This window comes from Lichenostomus cassidix, chromosome 2, assembly GCF_008360975.1.
Source record: "Lichenostomus cassidix isolate B80296 chromosome 2, HeHo_3.0, whole genome shotgun sequence".
Classification (NCBI taxonomy): domain Eukaryota; kingdom Metazoa; phylum Chordata; class Aves; order Passeriformes; family Meliphagidae; genus Lichenostomus; species Lichenostomus cassidix.
In genome coordinates, this window is record NC_139482.1 from 48,257,042 (window position 1) to 48,277,929 (window position 20,888).

General features: G+C 36.9%; 1 protein-coding gene across 22 annotated transcripts in view; it reads right to left on the bottom strand.

Annotated features, from left to right (window-relative positions):
* Positions 1-20,888, bottom strand: part of ARPP21 (cAMP regulated phosphoprotein 21) — a 197,137-nt gene that overhangs the window by 95,872 nt on the left and 80,377 nt on the right. For 15 of the 22 annotated variants that reach the window (XM_085051488.1, XM_085051484.1, XM_085051498.1 and 12 more), the window contains 6 exons: positions 8,271-8,439; positions 6,420-6,619; positions 5,970-6,011; positions 5,534-5,569; positions 4,540-4,629; positions 318-462 (listed from right to left, as the gene is read on the bottom strand). In XM_085051488.1, coding sequence (XP_084907614.1) covers positions 318-462; positions 4,540-4,629; positions 5,534-5,569; positions 5,970-6,011; positions 6,420-6,581 — 475 coding nt within the window. In that variant the 5' untranslated portion in view covers positions 6,582-6,619; positions 8,271-8,439. Of the gene's footprint in view, positions 1-317; positions 463-4,539; positions 4,630-5,533; positions 5,570-5,969; positions 6,012-6,419; positions 6,620-8,270; positions 8,440-8,530; positions 8,609-20,888 lie in introns of those variants that run through there. The other 7 variants (XM_085051502.1, XM_085051494.1, XM_085051499.1 and 4 more) reach the window with 3 other exon arrangements.

Here is a 20,888-nt window from a genome sequence, read left to right on the forward strand (position 1 = left end):
ATATACACTTCTTATGTAATCACACATATATATTTATGTGTTTATACCAACACAGTTAAGTGTTCAAAAGATCGATTTTACATTAAAGAAAACTAATAACATCTAATAACTGACTGCAGTTCAGGCTTCTTCACTTTTAAAGCCTGATGTTTGTATGAAAAACACCCTTATGCATACATATTTCAGGTTCTGAGTTTTCTGTGTATGAAAACACTTCTACTGTGTATATATAAGCAAATAAAGAAATACATTCTTGTAAAAACATATGATTGCTTCTACAATGGTAATTATAATAATTTAAATATTTTTAAGTTCACCTTTTGATAACATTCTGATCTTGCTTTTTTCACTGTTTTTATCTTTATTTTTATCCTTCTCTTTTTCTTTCTCGGAGTCATCTTTACTAGATTTATCTTCTTCTTGCAAGCTAGGAAAACTTGAAAGCTGTAGTTGGATTGATTCCTGTTGGGGAAAAAAGATAGATAAATTACGGGCCAAATTCAGTAAGCTTCCCATGGCTTCCAACCTGCAGATATTGGCATTAAACTATGTATAGCTAGAAAAGTTGAAGCCAGATACATTTCTTTCCTATTTGAAAAATGGTATTTTTTAGCCGTGAGAAAAATGACACCTTAGGGGACAAATTCTGGTGGTAGGTAGGTATTTCTCCTTTAATGTTTTGAATATTCTGATATTTTCTGAATATTTTGAATAAAATTTAGTCTACCTCTATTACAGACTATATTATTCTACACTTCAGTAATTCTCCCTTAAGACTTTTCAGAATAATGAAATACATTTCATATGGCCTTTCTTAATTAATTCTATAATTTAATACTATCTATCTTAAGTGATGATCAATGGATAGATATCTGAAAAATAAAACTTTTTTCCCTTCACTAGAAAATCTGCAGGTTGATATTAATTGTTTGGCACCTGTAAGTGCAGTATTATCTAGATGGGAGTTCTCTGGCTCTAATAGTAGAGTGCCAGCAAATTTTATACTCAGTTGTATACAAGAGAGCTTACTAACTTGCCAGGTACTTTATATTTAAAGACTTATGCAGATGTGCCTTTCGCAGAAGGGGGGGAAATGTGCCACGTGATTTTTCAAGGACGTTGTAGTAAGTGAACTTCTCTAAGGCATCACAAATTTTACCCTCAAAAATTCAGTATTCCAGAGACTGTGAGTCCCCTTGAAACATGCTTCAGCTTAAAAAAAGTTAATGAAAACTGAGAATTCAAGCTGGTTTGAATTCTCTGATTTTCTTTAAAGAACTTGTTTTTCCCTGCTCACAACATTACTTTAGACTGGCTTTGTTTTAACAAAACCCAAATTGTGTTCTTTTTAAGTTACCATGGCATAATTTATGTATTTCAAGAAATCCTAATCTGGTTGGACAAAATTGAGGGAAACCTACTTCTGTGTTTTATTCTTTTAAAGAAAAAAAATGCCCAAAAAAATACTACATGCTGAAGTAGTGTAAAAAAGCATATTTAAAGAAAGCTGTCACAAAACTCCCTGGTAAAGCAGTTTACTTTAATAGAAGAGAGTCTTTCATGCTTGATAATTTTTTGACATCATGTTAACAAAAACCTAATTCACCAATACTGGTGAAAATTGGAGTTTTTTGAATGCTAGTAAATTCCCTTTCTTTGCTATTTTTCAAAGAATACTAGCATACCAAAAGATCAATAGGAAACTTTTAAGTAAGGATGTGTTTTTAAGCAACCATTATGAATTCAAAAGATGCTTCCAGTAATTTTAGGTTTTTGACTTCTTTAAAGAACTACAAATCAGCCATCACAACACATGTAAGACAAGATCCTAACAAAACAAGGTATCAGCATAAACATGCCACAGTAAGACAGAAATTGGTAACTCCTCAGCTTAATAACTATTGACTTTTTGTGAAGTTTGAATGTGGCACAAAAGACTTGAGATGAAAAGCATTGTAAAAGAGAAACAAAGACCTGGACCCAAAATTTAATCTGACCTACCACCTTTTATCCCTACTTCTATAAGTTTTGGCTGAGGGTACTAGCCAAAATCTGAGCCTACAGAGGGAAAGAGTGGGAATTCCTGGTCATTTGAGGTAAGGATACATTGAAAAATGTTTCCTAACCAGCTCAGATGTGCTCAGAGAATGCTGTGCCCGCTTTCTTTCACTTCAAATGGCTGTTTGATTTCTCATTCAAACAACAAACTTTGGCTCAACCACTGCCAAATGACCCCAAAGGATAACTTGATTCCCTGCACTGCCAAGAGCAGAGCGACTGTGCTGTTAGCTTTTCAACAGGAGAAAAATGTAACTGGCCACCTTGTTCCCAGGATATTAATCCTAAACTTCACATTAGTTCTTAAAAATGCACTTATGAAAATGACAGACTTTACGGAAAAGCACATATATGAACATACAGTAAATACTGTTTTACATGTAACGCAATACTGATGTATTTGCACTAGAAAAAAAACACACAAAAGGGCTGTAGAGTCGTGAAAGCAAGCTACTGTGTATTTTCTTAGATTTTTATTGATTTTTCTCAATAATAAAATACAATGTTAATAAATACATTGATACAAGTATAGTGAACAACAAAATAGATTTTCAAATTGCAATAATACACTTCTTGGTCTATAGTATAACATTAAAGGCAACATTTCTTTTAAGTAAGGACATTGTGAACCATTGGATAAGCACTCAAGATCAAGTAATACAGGTAAACAAGTTTTTTCCTTGTACAGGAAATTGAAGGCAAGTATTCAAATATAAATACAAACATCAAGTCTGCAGTACAATCCATACTCAGTAGTTCTGGCAAGGTACCATACATTCTCTGATAATTAATTCCCTGTGGTTTGTAAACCATTAAGATAAAGTAAAAATTATTTAAAAATAATTCCAAACCAAAAATAAGCTATTTCTCCTCTAAAGTGAAAGCAAAACAATTTGGTTGGCACAAAACTTTCTATATCCTTCAGCCAGCCAAGGAGGAGCCTGCAGGTCTAGCTTTCCATGGCAAAGTTGAGCCACATTTATTAGTAAAAGGTCAGCAAGAGCAAAAGGGCAGTTCCTATCAAATTAATTACACCAAGCCAATTGTTTCTTTATAAAACAGATGCTGGGGTCAAGGGAGGCACTTCATCTCCCACAAACACTTTAAGACAGTCAAAGAAATCTTTGCTGAGGCTGGTCAGTCAGGTAAGACCAAAGCCTGTGTGTAACAGGAACCCCTCCTCTGCCTGGTGTAAGGACAGGGATTTTGCCTCAACACCTGCCAGTCTCTCTGTAGTTTAGTACAGGTCCTGTGCAGTACATTATAAACTACCAGCGATAGTACAATCTCTTTATATTGTCCTCCTTTTCATTCTCCATTAAACAATAGAAAATACAAACAAAATCAGAACAAAAGCCACGTATTTTGAGTAATGCAAGTCAAGCAGAAAGCATCTACCTACAACAGAACAACTGATAAAATGACCTGCCCATCTACTGCATAAGCGTCATTGTAGAGCAGTAGAACATGGAGACGTCCTGCTGCTAAACAACTTGGTTTTTGGTCTTTCAATAAAATTAAAAAAATAGAAAAACCTCTCCTTGCTTACAAGCCAAGAGGAGAGACAGATTTGTTTCATTTCAAGTCAATAGAGGAAACAGTGAGAAAGTACACTTAAATGTCATGTTGTATTTTTGTGCTAAGCTCACAAGAAGCCACTTGCTCAAGCTCTCTCAATGGCTGATTTCAATTGTACATAAACATCTCATAAATTATAGGCAGCGTTCATCATATTCTGGGTTTTAGTTGGGGCTTTTTCAGCCTTGCTCTCACTAGGCAAGCAAAGAGGAGTAACTGAGGCTTAACTTTTGCTTTTTGGAGTACTTTTTGAAGTTAGTCTACAAAGACTGCCACCAGCATTCTTGTCCAAGGAGAGGAGTGCAGAGGACAGAACTCTACCAGCTGCTGGGAATACAACACTACCAGTACAGATAAACTCGAATACACGCTTTTTGATATAGGATAATTTACACCAAGAATTTTAAAAAACGAATGCCACTCAGTAGGAGGCATCCTGGGCTCTACCAAGGTATTTTAGAGAGCGAAGGACCTTTGAATTTTATGTGAAGGGGGACACTGATATGAAGTCTTAGAGAAACCACAAATCAGAGCATATTCATAACTGTGTTTGGTGCAGCCTCGAAAGAGATAGCCTTAGAGAAAAGAACATATTAATATTCTTTTTGATTGTTACTATTTTTTGAAATTTTAAAAATCTGAATTCTTTTGAATTCTTTTCCATTTGCTGAAATTTTCAGGGGGTCTGGAAAAAAAAGCAAACAACACCCTGTGATATAGTATAAAGCTAATAGTTCAAATTAAAGTTCACGCTAAACCAGATAACTCCATAAAAACATTGTTATTGTCGGATGTAACTTTTCCCCCAAGAAAGACATTGTAAAATGCCCAATTAAGTAACACAATCATGCAACTGAAGATGGAGGTCAACCATGCAGCTAACAGCAATGACTGCAAGTGTACCTGATTGTCATGAAGATTTTCCGCTCCCGGCCGAGGGGATGACTCTTCACACACAGCAAGACTCCGCACCAGTTTTCCTTTAGCTCCTGACTGAATAAGAGAGAGAGAAAACAAAACAGAAAACACTACTACTGATCCCAAGCCACGTAAGCTGCCCACATCAGCTGCTCCTTAGTATCCCAAATAACTATCACCCACTCAATCTGCAAAAACGCATCTGCCTTTGACGTGGACAAAAAAAGGATTCTAAGCAGCAAGATATTTGTCACACAGGGAAGATAGTAGGTTTCTTTTTGCTTTTATAATTTCATCTACACTTCACTCACTTCCACCAAAAACTGTAACAGCAAAGAACAGATAGTCCAATATTGAAAGTAATTTAATATTGACTCAAAGGTCCCTTTTCTCATTTGGTTTGGGGGTTTTTTGTTTGTTTTGGGAGGGCCTCCCCTTTCTCTAGTAGTATTATATCCAAGAAACATGGACAATAAAATGTGCAGGTATTATGTATGCATGGAAAAATTAAAAGAAGTTTTTTAGGGTTTTATTTCTTTCTAAAAGCACCTTCCCACACCTGCCTACACCCATTCCCCACTTAGGGAGCTAGTCAACCTCTGCTTCTTTATGTCAAGATTATTCCACTAAAATAAAATTCCAACAGAAGCATTAATTACTAAAGCAAAAGGAGTGAACCTTTTCCTTCTCCAGTGGTGCACAGAAGCATGCATGCCGTCTTAACACAAGGACACAGCAAGCCCAGCAGCATACAAGTATGATGGATAAAGGGAAGCCTGACACATTATATCTGGAGGCAGTTCTCTGCCTTTGTGTAACAAGACTATGGGGTAGGGGGCAGGAAAAAAACCCCACAACACAAACAAAATACTCAACCACATCAGGGATGAAAGAATGCCATTTCGATTGTAGACAGACATTTAACTGAAATTCTTCATCCTATTGTGGCATGGAATTCCAAACAGAGATGGACCCTTACCTTGGATCTCTTTTTCTGCTGATTTGCTCCACGTTTCTGGGTATAGGAAAAAAAAGAGAAGCAGGTATCACTTCAGTGGACAGTGGGCATGACCCAAGCATTACCAATAAATAGACTAAATCACTTCTAACTGATGTTTTAAATCAGTTGCTGACTGCAAAAGCAAGTTCCCCAAACCCAGTTTGGAAAGCATGGAAAACCAAGAATAATCTCTGCTCATTTTCATTCATTTTACAAACAGGTATAAACAAGAAAAAACACCATACAGTGTTCTGTAATTTTGCATATAATAAAAATGTAAGAAAAGGTATACTTAAGTAAATGATCCCCCTCTCCAAATTCCTCTTAAATTGTGGTCTCCCCCTTTTTTTTTATATTCGATTGAGCAAAAAGGATTAAAAACCCCTCATCCGATAAAGTCTTCTTATCAAATTACCTTCTTAGGCTTTGCATAACAACTTTTTGTTGGCAGTAACACCTACAAACCAAACCACACATTAAGTAATTATTCATTAGTATTACCTGTAAATTCATGAGATCAAGGTAGTTTTCTATATCCCCAAAGAGGGAAAACAGTCAAATATCTTACCAAGCTTTAACACAGATGTCTAGAAATTAACTTCTCAGAAAAAGTAATAACATGGACAGCAGCCTAAAGAGCTTGAAAGGTATAACAAATAACAGCATTTATTTTATAATGAAATAAAAGAACCCAAAATAAATAAATAAATAAACAAATAAATATTTTAGAAAGGAAAAAACAGAAACAGTCTCAAAATTATAAGAAAAAATAGGGGAAGTGTAAGCAATGAAAGAACCCACAGAAATGGAAAAGCAATGGCAACACATTGATATTTAATGAACTCATTCACAATTCCTGTCTTACCTGCAGATCTGTCTTGGAATCACTGAGCTTCTCCTCCTCTACTTCTGAGCTTTCAGATTTATTAAGAACACAGTTGTCCGGGTTGGCTTCAGAGATGGCAGTCTCCTGCTCTGTTACAGCTTCCTCTGCTGTCTCCTGGCTCAATTTACCTTGCTCAGACATTCTTCCAGACAGAAATTAAAATAACAAGATTTGGTGACCTGAAAGGTCAAGATACCACGACAGAAACACACATAAAAAAAAAATTGGGGTGAAATTTATTTTTTCTTTTAATTCCCAATTTCAGTTCCTTTCATAAACAAACCAAAATGTGCAGCTCAGGAATGGAAAACTATGTAAGTCCCAGCTGAAGAGATGTACTGAATCAACACTATTTGGTAACAGAATTGTGTCAGGCTAAGCAAGCAGAGCTCCGATCTGACTAGTCTTTGTGGAGAGCAGATTTAGGTAAGGTGCTGTGACTACCCAGCCCAGCCCCAGGACTGCCAAGGTGTAGGCAGGGACAGCAAGGGAGTCTCTACCACAAAGCTCAGCAGCACCAGTCAAAAACGACCCATTCTAGGTCTCTTCCATCTCGGTGTTCCCCTCCTCTAATTCTCTCTTTTTTTTGTTTTTTTTAAATAAAAGATCACAGCCAAACAAACAGAAATAAAACCAAACATGAGCAACAACACTGCTTCTAGTATTCAGTTGTGGGTTTTATATAGAAGCCATGGTGCTAACTACCACTATAAATACAACTTTTTTTTTTAAGAGGTAATAATTCAAGATAAGTATGAACTCAAAATTTGGCAATAAAGCTCTCATGGTTAACATTTTCAGGGATCAAACCAACAGCTCCATTATTAAAATTCTAAGCCTCTTCCCAAACCCCATGTCACTCTTCAGTACTAAGAAAATTTTATAGGAAGTCCTTGGCAGGTACTTCTAATGAAGAAATCTTAACTGAACTGCATTTACTCTCAGCTTACAATGGGGTTGTTGTACAGAAGCTTTAAAGGCTTTTCAGAGTTAAAGCCTATTATTATTTTCTCTCTTTCTCTGCCCCCAGCTCCCTCCTGAAGACTCCCCCACTGATCAATTGTCAAATAAGACTCATGAATAATTTAACTTTTCTTTCCCCATCCATTTGGCTTAAGAAGCACCTTCAAGAAAAAAAAAACTGCATTTTAAATAGGGAGTGATTTCAGGAAGGGTCTTTTGCAACACATTGCCACTTCTCATGAACAATGAGACAGCAGCTATGAAGCAAAACAATACTTTTCTATCTTTTTCTTTTTACAGTGTGAAATTAAACATTCCACAGAACTAGTGTAACTTACCTTTATTTTTTTAAGCCATGTTTTAAGTGAAAAACATCTAACTCATACTGAGTTTTAAACACTTACTTCTTCCAGTTTTTGCTTTTGTTTTCACACTTAAACAAATAAAATTTCCTATATAATCTTCCTGTTTGAGAAGGACTGTGAACTTCACAAGAAATCAAGCTATACAGTTCATAAACTAACTGAATGGAATATGAAACTAACCTGAAGCTTGACTTGCCTTACTGTGAGCAAATTTGTGATTCTCCTTCCTCCCTCCGCTCTCCCCAAGAAGAGATGATTTTGGCTATTCTGCAGTTACCACTGAAACTTGAATCGCTTTGATGAAAATTGAAAACATGATAAGTGGCAAAACCTTTAACTGGTCTGTTAAATAACCCTTAATTTGATAGGGATTTTCATCAAGAAACACACATGCACACACAAGCTCCTCATGAGCAGATCAACCTGCAGCTTATCTACATGCTTACACAGCGCTCACAAAAACAATTACGCTCGGATCAGCTGCACCAAAGAAGCCGTTTACCTGAAAAACTGCTATAATTCCAACTGCCTTTCTAGAGTCTTCTGTTGGTCTTTGCTGGTTAAGTCCACACAAATGATCAACGGCAACGTGAGTCCCATGTCCCCATCAACAGTTCAGAGTGCCAATCTCCATGCTGGTCCTTCAGAGAGCTTGACGCATCATAGTCAACCTGGAAAAGACGAAAAGTAAGTAACACTGGCAATGATCATGGCACGAGACAAGGATGCAATGGATAGGACCAGATTTCTAACACTAATGACCAGTTTCAAGCAAGTCACTTTCACAGCTTGATCCAGCTCCACCTGTCTCAAAACTGCCTGCTTCTTCTCTAATGAAGGCTAGAGCCGGCTGTTCAAGTCATAACAGCTCCTACGCAAGGAGCTAAAATTAACAATTGCATTATGCACTGAAGATTACTCATTTCAATTTTAACCTTTTTTAGCGAATTCCAGCACTTTTCATTAAAAAAAATGCATATATACATATTTATATATAAGCTCATCTGTTTGCTTCAACAGAAATCAATGAGGGTATGAGGAAACAAGATTTGCCTGCTTTTTAACTATGGCTTCTGCTCCAATTAAAATTTCAATAGTCAAACACTACTGAAAAAATAGCTAGGTGGGTGCTTTTAGAAAGTGACCTGCTTCACCAGAGTAGTGAATTGAGATGTTCATTTAATAAGCTGAATAAAAGCTGAAATGATCCAGAATGGGAGGAGGAGGAGGAGGAGGAGGAAGAAATCCTATTCCCTGAACAACAGCCAGCAAAAAAATTTCTTGAAGCGCTGTATGAGGAGGAAAAATGAGATTTCCAGGTTATGGTTCGAAAGAGTTTGAAAGAGAGTTGCCTCAGCAATGCAATTTTTGCTGTTAATCAGGATTGTGTTTGCCAGCTGATTTAACAGAAAATGAGCATTTTAGGATGAGTCTGACTGATTTACAAGCCACGGCCATGTGCTGAACTGTCTTGATTCAACAGGCAGCTCTTCTCAAGACCTGCACGTGAGTCATGGTTGAAGCAGTCAGTGCAGACACACAAAAGCAGCAAATGGAAAGCACATATAATTCTGCTGGGGAGGGGGGAGGAAGCCAAGCAACAATAAAATAAAAAAAAACTAAAATCATCTCCCATTTTGAGATTTCTTTTTTCTGCGGTTCATTTTACATTGTGCATGGCTGCAATTGCCATACAGCACGTGTCAGCACACAGACCTTGCCATGTGAAAAGAGCTGAATTTGATGCACCAGAAGTGGAGTTTAGCCTTTCACAATATTCCAGTCCTGCTCTCTCCAGGAACTCTGGCACAGAGGAGACCAGCACACAGTTCTGTAAACTATCACTGCCATCCTGCAAATTTGTATACATAACTATTTCTTTTCCTCAAACTGTCCAACAATTTGTAGAGAGTAATACAAAATAAGTCTTCCCACAAGCTTTTTGGTATTTCCTGCAGGATATTTTTTGAAATTCTAGCTCATTACAAACATAGGCTCACACAATGGGAGTAGAAGAACGTCATAGAAAACAATGCCTAAGTACTCAAGCACATGTAAAAGTATCTCACGAAGCCTGTACTCAGAGAGCAAAGATTTAATAAACCATTGACTTAAAAATCCTTTCCTCATAACCATCTTCCATTAACTGTCTCCCTCACACTTCCAAAAGAGAGATGGAGGGAGGGGGAAGGAGAGGGAATCAACCAAAATCAATCACAAACCAAAAATCCCAAGGAAGTACTACGCATTAATGTTTCATCTGGAAAACTGCCATCCAGAAAAATAGACTGTTGTCATCAAAACCCTCCAAAACTAACAGAGACACAAATATCTGTACCAAAATCAGAACACACACAAAATTTATTTCAGAATTCTCCAGCGTGACCATTTGTGAATTAAACATTCATAAAACAAACAAACAGAACAAAACAAAAACCAGACAACAAACCAAACAAACAAAGGAGCAAGCAAGTGAAGAGATGCGCCAATACTTGGTCTTGTGCCACAGATGCTCAACATCATCTTATCATGCTTTACCCAAGACATATTTCTTCATAAAATGAGTTCCCCGTATTGTTACACTTAAGATCTCTGAAGACAACATTTTTTACTGGCAAAGTACAAGAAGACCACAGAATCTTAAATTAAAACAACAAAAGCTCTCCATAAATTTCCCCAAGAAAGGGGAAGCAAGTGGAAAATAATCTTACAACGTACAGCTACCACTCTCAAACCCAGAATAATAATGTCTCTTAGGATGACTGTTTAAAAAGATCTTCATAAATATTTTGTAGGAAACAAAAAGAACGCAAGAAGAACTGACATATATAGCAATCAAATCAAGCTCTTCACCTTCCCTTAAGATAGATTTCCTTCTTCTTCATTAAGCAATTTAGAAGTGATGACTAATCATTTACATACTACAACACGTAAAATACACTTCTAGTTTTTTGTGTGAGTTTTCACAGGGATTCAGGTTTCCATAAACTATTTCAGGGAGAGTATAAATAGCAAAAAAAGGAATCAGTCAGAAAATAGCCATTAAAAGTGAGATATTTTTGTTGGAAATACGTCCCTCTTTCTCATATGATTCCAGGATATCTTGTTATTCAATGATGAATGTACTTCTTACTATTGTCAGTGCTGCAGTGACAGCACTGCTATGGAAAAACATACTGGATTATTCTCTTTCTTGCACATCAACAGAAATGTCAGGGATGATTTGACTGTCAAAACCTTCAGTACCAATGTGACGCAAAAGGCTGAACAAATGCACTTCTGTTTTTGATCCTCAGGTAGAAACCACAAAGCTTGTTGCTAGGCAAAAACCACCTTCTTGATATGCAAGTGAGCAAAATTTCATGGGGGTTTGGGATCTTAGCAGTCTACGGGAGGTTGCAGCAAAATCTCAGGCCCTAATTCCTTAAAGCAACTTCAGTATTGCACACAGCAATACAACAGAAAATACAGGGACCCACCAAGTCACTTGTAAATCCACTTTAATGGAAATATAATCTGTTTGTATAGGATTTATAAGCACCAGCTGCTCAGCATACACTGTGGGATGGAAATGCCGAGGTTTTTTCTTAAATTCCTTTCTGTTTAACAGGATTTTCATTTTAGCAGCTGAAGGTACTACTGAGCTTGAACAACGACAGTCAGAGCTTGAAGAGAAAGGGATGGAAGAAGGCGTGGATGGTCACATACATTCATACAACACATACCACGCAGATTCCAAGAAAAGTCTGTGGGAAGGAATACACTTAATTTAATGCAAGAGTTTAAAAACTATACCCAGAAGAACTGTCAAAAAAACAAAGAACAGAAAAGCAAGCAAAGATGTTAGAAATCCCTAAGCAATGAGCACCTGACAGCTTACAATCAACTGAATTTCAAGAGAGACATCTGACAAAATGCTTAGAGGCCACTACAGGTGAGCAAGCCCTTTCTGTATTATGGATGAGATGCTTTGATGGCCTCATAGGTACACAAGCTGAAGCAGGCATTTCAAGATCATCATTCTCCAATATCACACAGGCCCTCTTTCAGAGAGGAGATGAGCAGGCTATAAGGCCAAAAAGCAGACTCTTAACTGAGACCAAGTAGCAAGCAGTACTGAACTCTGACAGAGTGAAATCCAAGGGCTTTTCTTCAAATAAATCTGGCAAGCATAGAGGTGGAAGTCATTCCCAAGGTGGAACAGATCCTGCTGCTGAAAACTTGCTGATACTGGCCATATCTAGACACCAGGATCCTTCTCATCCCATTGTGATTCTCCACTCTCTTGAATGGTTTGCAGGTATGGCTCCATGAGCTGGAAGCAGAGTTGCCAGTTGGGATTTCCACGATAGATGCGATATAATCCTCATCTATACTTATCAAGAGGGGTTTGACGCATTATTGCTAACTCACTCATCAGACTCCTGGAAGCCACTGGAAATGGACTGCAGCATTATCTTAAGATTATCAGTAGACACAACCCTCAATTTTGCCAAATTCTAATGGCTTAAACCATAAACTTCCTGTTATTTGACACTTAATTATATATTCCAGTTTCTACCATTAAGCAAACCAAAGAAAATGTCAGGCTTCATAATGAAAACAAAAGTTTCTGCTCTTTGGTGTCTTCAAAGAAAACCTTCATGATATAAAACATATTGTTTAAAAAAAAAATCCCCAACAAAACCAACAAAAGACCCCTAACAAGTCCACCACCAATCACAAAAAAAGCAAGTAAAATAAATCCTACGGTTTTAGATCAAACACATGACTAGTCAGTTGTCAGTCCTCTGGTCTTTAGGACTAGTCCTAGTCTTTACACCATTAGACAGGTGGTACTGGGTTCTCATTTTCAGTTTTCCCACGTTTCCCAAAGAAATGCACAAATGCACTTGGGAAGCCAAGCTTGCTGTAGTGTTTTAGCATAGCAGGGTAATAATCCGAACCAGCTCTCATATCAAAATGCTTTAGTATGAAAAAAACCACAAAACGTTAAGGCTGTGAAATACACAGAATCCTGTAAGTTCATTGTTTGTTAAAAGACTGAAGACTAAATCTTAAAAAACAAGTGCAAAAATATTTTAATGGAAGTGTTTGATGTCTTATTTTATTTCCCACCTCCTCCTCACATTGTCCTCTCTTCATCATCACAAAAAAACCAAATAGTGTGATTGCCTACATTTTCTGCTCCTACGTGCCACAGACCTTTGCAAATAAAAGGTTATTTAGACTCATTTACTGATGGCACTTTACCAGAGACTGTCAGCAGACACTGTTTTTTCCCAAGAATTACAAAAACATGAGCATCTGCATACAAGCAACAGTGCAGAGGCCCCTGACTCAGCTTAAGCAGGCCAGAAATCAACCACCAATGGCAGCCAAATTTGATGAAAACAGGGCAGATTGAAACACACTGAACTAGATTTTAAATCCTATACAAAAACCAGTTGTCCAAGAGGCAACTAGATGATATGGAATAGTCTCCCAGCTGAAACATCTATCCTGGAATGGCACTGCCTTTCATACCAATCTGCAAGTGAAACCCAGTATTTACAAATTATAGCAAGGATTCTTGAGAACAGTTTAACAACCAAAGAAAAAATCCAGAAGCAAATCAACTTTTTGTGGTTCACACCTGATTCCTTTTTTCAAAGGGATCTTCCTGCTCTTAACAGATTGCCACCAATATTTTTCCATTTTAATCCCCTGTCAGATGACCTCATGTCAATGTCATCATCTTCAGCCAAGTAATAATGATGTTCCCTCCAGCTTGTTATACTTCTGCAAAGATACAAGCTTTACCCAGGAAAATAAATATAGCTGGCCTATAGGGAGAGTCTGCTTTGTTTTAATACTTTTAAAAAGGCTTGAAAAAAAATGCTCTTTTATCTGTCACAATGATCATTTGAAGTCTTCCAGGATCAGCATGAAAAGATATGAGGCTGAGTGATCTGGCTAATAAATGTCAATCACGCAAGTTTAGTAGGAACTGAGTAACACCCAAACTTTTAACAAGCTAATCAGATGTACAAATCAGCGCTCCTGGAATGAGTTGTTTGCTTTAGAACAGCCTTCAAAACCACCTCATGCATTTCAAACACATACGCCAAATTTTAACTCATTCCCAGACAAAACCTGACAAATTTCCCTAAAATCAAAGTCGCTAAATTAATTGGTCTCACTGTCAGCTGGTGGAAAACAGCACAGCACTCGTGACTCCAAAGAGAGAGACAGTGAAGTTCCTAGCCATCCTTTTAATGCACATACATGTCCTTGCAATACACGAAAGTCATTTTCCTTAAACCCCATAATGAAAACAATAGCCAGCATAGGCAAATACACAATTCAAAAGGAAAGAGGGACTGACACAGATCTTCCCAGATAATCAGGTCTATTTCTCAGCTACTGAAGATAATTATATCACAAAGTTGTCTTCAGAGACCAATAGTTTTATTTTATGACTAGAGGAGGTCTAGGGAGGATACTTTAGTAATTTTGCTGTAAGGATGTCCAAGAATCTCACTGCCTTGCCAGGACATTATCTCCATTACCCCATTGTACACATCAAATACTTTGTACATTTTTCTTACTGTGCCAATAGTTGTTCTCCAGTTTAATTAGCTTTCTTGATTTCAGAATAGTTTTGTATTCCCGTGGGAAATAACTGTATATCACCTCATCACTGGCTGTTGGGTTTAAAGAAGTCCATTCCTTTTAGTGGACATTTAAAGAGGTCTGCACTATTTCCATTACTACCTACCTCTAGACTATACATTTTTTTTTTTGTCAATTGACAGTCTGCTTCATCATTTCCTCACATCTCACACACTCTGGACACAGATGTTCCTTCACACATGTAGTAGAGGAACGCACTAGAGTAGCTCCATTTCCCCAAACTCTAAAGCTAGTTTAAGGACAATGAATAACACAAGGACATCCCAGAAGGAACGCTATCATTTCAGTATGAAACACTGATCAACAGCACGGCATAAATGAACAAGGGTTTCCCACAGAGGGGTCTCAGCAGTGCTGAGGGCAAATCAGAGCTACTGCAGAAAGCCAGCGTCTGGGAGCCACCACAGACTGAACGGGTGGGGCCACAGATACCCAGCACAAGCTCAATGAGATAATTAAATCTGCTTTTGTAATGTCATGATACACTTCTATGCATAATGAAATCTGGGAGAAGATGCAGTTTACATGAATTTTAATTTTAATAGAATATACGCATACAATTGAGTTTAATGCAGAAGTTCTCAAAACATTTTTTTGTTTCTCTGTGTCAAGCTATCCCTACTCTTTCTTCCTTCAAAGCCTTCTCTTTGTCATTTCTCTCAGGTAGCTACAGATGATGTCCATTTTGCTTTACACACAGAACTACAAGATAAACTTATTTCTTTACTCGATTCCTCCTAAAGCTTAAGGACTTGACTAGAAAACCCAACCACTGTGCATCTGCTTTTTGAGCATATATGCCTTTGAAGAATTTGGCCTAAGCAGACTGCAGGTAATAAATGAGCAGCCAGCTAAGCCATCTTTCATAATTCACTAATAACCAAAGTCAAATCCAAGGGGGGAAAAATGCCCCCAACATCCCTAAGCAAAAGAAACAAAACAATTTTGTACACTATTAGTACATTATTTTAAAATACATAACACTCAGGAAATGGATGGCTCATAACTTACGAGCAATTGCTTTACACTTCTTCCAACACCATCAGGGGATGGAGGCATAAACAGAATGAAAATATATCAGGAACTGACCAAGTATCATTGAGTCTCACATTGCTTGTCCTAATTTTTTTCTTTCCCAATTTCTATAATAGCCCCTATATTTCATCCTGCCATTTCTTGACAAATTAGGTGCAGTTTCACTAGCACTAGCTTAATTGGCAAATCCTGAAAGAAAATAATTGCTAAGAGCAAAGCAGCATTACACTGATGAAACAGACCTGAGCTTAACAACTAGAATTGACTTAGCAGACAAATACTGACTGCAAAACAGCAGAAAGCTTTCATATAAGAATTGAAAGGAAAAAAAAATACTTTATTTTCCTCCAGAAGTCTCTTTTGATTACCAGAATTAAATATAGCAGCTATTCCTGCTTTCCTAAGGCTATTTTCTGAAACAAAACCAGCCTGAAGCTGAAGTAAAATTCTTCAGTCCAGAAAAAAAACCAAACAACAAACAAAAGCAATAAAGATTAAAAAACTAAATCAAAAAAACACCATTATACACTAGGAGATACACCAACCCCCAAACTCTGCTGCTCAGAAAGTGCAATTATATTTTCCAAATTCAAAGACAATTCATAGCAAGCTTGTTTTAATGCCGAATAAGTTTTCTAAGCTCCTATCCAGCCAAGTCTTCTCTAGCAAGACCAACAAAGGTTAGATACACCCTTTGAGAGTTCCCAGTACCAGATGATTTAATGCTTTTTTATATAGTTTTACTAATTTTTCTTTATCAACAATGCAACATCCCTAAAATTTGATTGTGTCTATTAGAAAATATACTGGAATACAATGCTTTGTTGATTACTTCTTTTGTGCATTACAAAACTTATGAGAGCAACATCCAGTGAGAACAGCTTACGTAGACTAAGTCTCCTCAAGTACACTCCTGATTTAAACTGCTCTTCTGTCTAAAATCGTGTAAGACCTAATGACAAGATTTTCACAGTTTTCAATCAAGTGTGGAGATAGCCTGTTTTTAACTTCGACTCTAAAGAATGGCTGTTTTTTCATGTCAGATCCACATGCCCTTTTTCTCATTGTGGGAAGCCCTTCTGAAGAAAAAGAAAATTAAGCCAGAGTCATTATCTTTCTGCCCTAATACTACAGAGAAACTATAAACACATATAATTGATATAAGTATGTATATAAAAATATATATTTATGCATTTAATCTATATCTATTTAAATTTTAATATATGCATATTTGTACTTTATGAAAATATATTAATTCCATTTTGTTGGTTGCTCTTTTGTCTGTTCTCAGGCAATACAGTTAAGTAATAAATACCCCAGATCACAAAAAGAAGTCTTAAGTATGTTATGGATTGTATTCAATACTCTATGTTGCCATGGTTTCAAAAGGAAATTAAGAAAAATGCCAATTATAAGTATAAATTAGAAGTCAAAAGGCCTAATGATTACATGTATGCTATAAATGCCAACGAAATCATTACATATTTTTGCACAATGCTCCATGCACTAGAGTGCCAAATTATGCTCACTTGTAGAAATTACAAATAAATCAAGCCTTATAACTTTCGTCGCATCCCTTGTCATGTGACAAAGCAGAGATTAAAAGCCATCCTAAGATATGCACTGACATACCACATTTCCTCCTCAGCAGCATCAGGACAATATATTACACATTGCAATCAACCTCTGAAGAAACAAAGAAAGACACTCAACTATGAAATAACAGTCAGGTATTTACACTGTCACCCTAATGGCCAGTGAGAAGAAGAAATCACCTTCAGAAACAGTTAAAATAGTCAAGAGAGAAAAGGCAGAAGCTCAGGTTTGCAGAACAGGCAAAGCCAGTTCACAGATTTGCAGCTTTGGCTTCTCAAAAGATCTTGCCAGAAACCCTGTGGTTTCAACATTATGTTTGCCTTTTCCAGTGGGTAATTCCAGGCTCCCTGTGATATTGTGAACAAAAGAAAAGGCAGAAAAAGTGTTTCAATGTCTGATTGTGTTTTTCAGGGAAGAAATTATGACATATTTATGAGAGAGAGAGAAGCAGTTTTGTTAAAAATGTAATTGGCTACCCCACATACACCCAGCCAGAAAGCTTCATGACACACAAACTAATAAAAGAGCAATGAATACACAGAAGAAATCAAATATTCAAGCCAATGTCTCCAAGGAATACATTCTATTAAATTTAAACTAGGGAAAAAACCTATATTTAATCCAAAAGGACATTCAAAAAACAATCAGAAAAACAGTGAGCTTTTTCAGTACTTTAAATCTTGTTATACAGATTGAAGCCTCCAGAAGTTCAAATATGATTTAAAAAAAAACTCCTATAATACCAAAAATTGTGTTTACCTGCAGTGAAACAATCTGTCTTACTTGGCACTAGAAACCACTAACTACATCAATGATCTAAAAATACTGAGATTTAAATTACAGGAGAGAGGTGTGGGACAGAAACTCTACAGCCTGCAATACATTTGATTTCCACTGCAGGATGACCATATCATCACATTTTTTTCATTGCTGTGCTCAGTACCAGGGAAAACAAAAATCTGATTATCAAGCACAACACCAAAATCGCAGAGGAGAATACACTGCATGAAATTTGAAGGAGAAAAATATAGGTGGTAGGACTTTACTGACTATGTCATATATATTAGAGACAGCTCTATGCTACAAAGTCTTTAAAGTAAAGATTTCCAGCCTTGAGTTCCAGTGTTGCCCTTAAATGAGATTGCTAAATGGGACTGTCACTTAAAAGTTTTTTTGAAAAACAAAAGACTTTCATAACAATTCAAGAACATATCTCTAAGATTTCAGAATTTAATGAGTACTTTGGAACTTCAGTTGCACTAAATTACCTAACTAAAATTTTATATTGGCTTTTTATGTGTATTTTAGTGGTATTCAACCACATAATCCAGGGACTCTCTTTTTTCTCTCTCTAAACATTTTACAATGTCCACCTGTGAATTAAGTATTTTTCACCTGTTTACCCCTATTTGGAGTCTAGGCTGACCTTTCCCTTCCAAGGACTGAATCGATCCTATTGTGTAAAACACAAATTCTGTTTGGTTAATTACTCCTTCATGTGTAATGCTATGTTATTTGAGCCTCAGGATTTATTTTGATACCTCCAAGATTATCAGAGGCTGATGGAACATGACACAACTATGAGAAAGGGCAAGTCAGTAACCACTTCTGTGTGGCTAGCACAGGTTTTTCCCATGAGAAGTTTTCTTGTGTTTTGTAAATAAAGATAAAGTTTGGATGTTGTTGGAACAGTGTCCCAGAACTTGGGCAGTGCAGGCCTGGCCAATCAGGCCTGGGGGAAGGCTTCTGACTGACCAATCTGGGTGACTTTTGAGAACTCTATATATGTGATGAAATCAAAACAATAAAGGTCATTCCTTCTTGCCACTGAGAACTGATGCATTCATTACTCTGCTAGCTGCTCAACAGCGACACTTCTGTCACTGTGAACTCAGTTCTCCTCAAAATTGTGATCCTTCTTGCAAATCACCCTTCCTAAAAAAAAAAATAGACCTTATCCTTTGCATGTTTTATTGTAACATGTCAAAGTGCAATGGCAAGAATTTATGACTTTTTCTTCTGATGTCAAAAATTATGTGCCTGAGAACTTTATGCAAACACAATATAAGTAATTTACTGTATGCTTTGCTTAACTTATGATACACTCTACAGCATAACAATCTTCTGATTAAATACTGGTTAAAAACCTTTCTCTGGTGTACAATTGGAGACACTGAGAAGAGGGAAAGAGGACTGCAGTTTCATACGGAAGAATTACGCAAATAAACTACTCCACAAACAGTATTGTAAGTGTTACAGTATCTCAAAACCACGCAATCACGACATTCTGCTTGTAAGTATTAATTTCAATAAATAAATAAATAATCAAATGCTCCTTCACCTTCCCCCTCCCCTTCCGTCCCAAATCCCTAGTAAATCTCTGTTTCAAAATGGGGTTAAAACACCCAGGGGCTTGTTATGTATAGGTGCTTAGTATAAGCGAGCTTACCAACATTCCAAGTTTTAGCAGCTACCGTCAGAAGCAAGTGTAAATGACCACACACTAGTGATTCTGCTAGAGAAACACTGAACTTTCCATAATGCATGACTTTCAAAAAAATCCGTATGATTGAGTGAAAATTTTCACTCCATTGTGGAAATGAAAAAATCCCAATCTAAAATCCCAAAACTTTTATTACCATAAGAAATATTTCTTTGTGACTAAATGAGTAATCTCCTAACAGTGTAAGTTATGGCCATATTGTAAAAAAACTTAAGAGAGGACTTGAAAAAACTAATTTTACAACAAAATATATTTGCTATTAACTTTAGCTCCTAGTGACTTCAGCTATTTTTCAAAATAATTCAGTTAAAATAGGTGTACCCCTGAGCAATGCTCTCTCTCTTGTCCTTAAAACCTCACACTTTCAGACTGTCAGCTGAGTTTCTGTATGCTGATCAGGATTACCTGGGCTGAAGTTTTTTCCTTTTGCTATTGCCTAGGCTTCTATGCTACACAGGTGATTTTTTCAGGGCTCTTACAAGTAAGCATTGGCTTTTATATGCATGTAGTATATATACATAATAATCTGACAAGTTTCATTTCAATCCCTCAGAAATCCAACAGAAAAGAAAGTCAGTAAAACTGTTGCATACCTCAAAAAATAAAGTACCTAGCAGTAAGTTCAGTTCTGGAATCTACTTTTCATAAGAACCGTAGCTGTCTCTAGTCAGAGAACATGCGGGCACACTGTAGGTTGTCCTCTATATAGCAAAGTAACATCTTTAGATAATATCCATTATTTAGGAAGGACCAAGCACAGGTCCACCAGCAACCCCTGTAACTACACCATGCAGTCCAATAAAGGCTCAGCAGCACCAGTAAAGCTAGTTTTGATTCAGGTTGAGAACTGGGCCAGAAAAGCCCTGATCCTCAGAAGCTCCTGCATGCATGGAGATCTGAATCCACCTCAAGCCCATGATGTCATTGTTACATCTGAGGGATACCTCCTGCATCAGAGAAAAATGAAATGGATAAACCCCCAGGGATAAACCCCCTCCATATTTCTCTCTTCTTTCTACCCCTCTTCTGAATCTCAGTTCCCCTAAAAGAGCTTCTGAGTTAGACAGCCAGATCATGGAAAACAAAGGTACGAGTTAGTATTTCCATGCCAGTACAGGGCCATAAAAATAGTTGGGTTTATTAACAGCAAACCTCATCTTGACCTATAAACAAGAAATCTTGAAGCTGTACCTGTCAGAGCTACTCTCACACCTTTCAGCACCAATTCAAGATTATCAGCAGCAGCAAAGGTAACACCTGTGAAGCCATGCAAAGCTCTTAGCTGGTTTTAAAGCATTTCAGATAGTACTG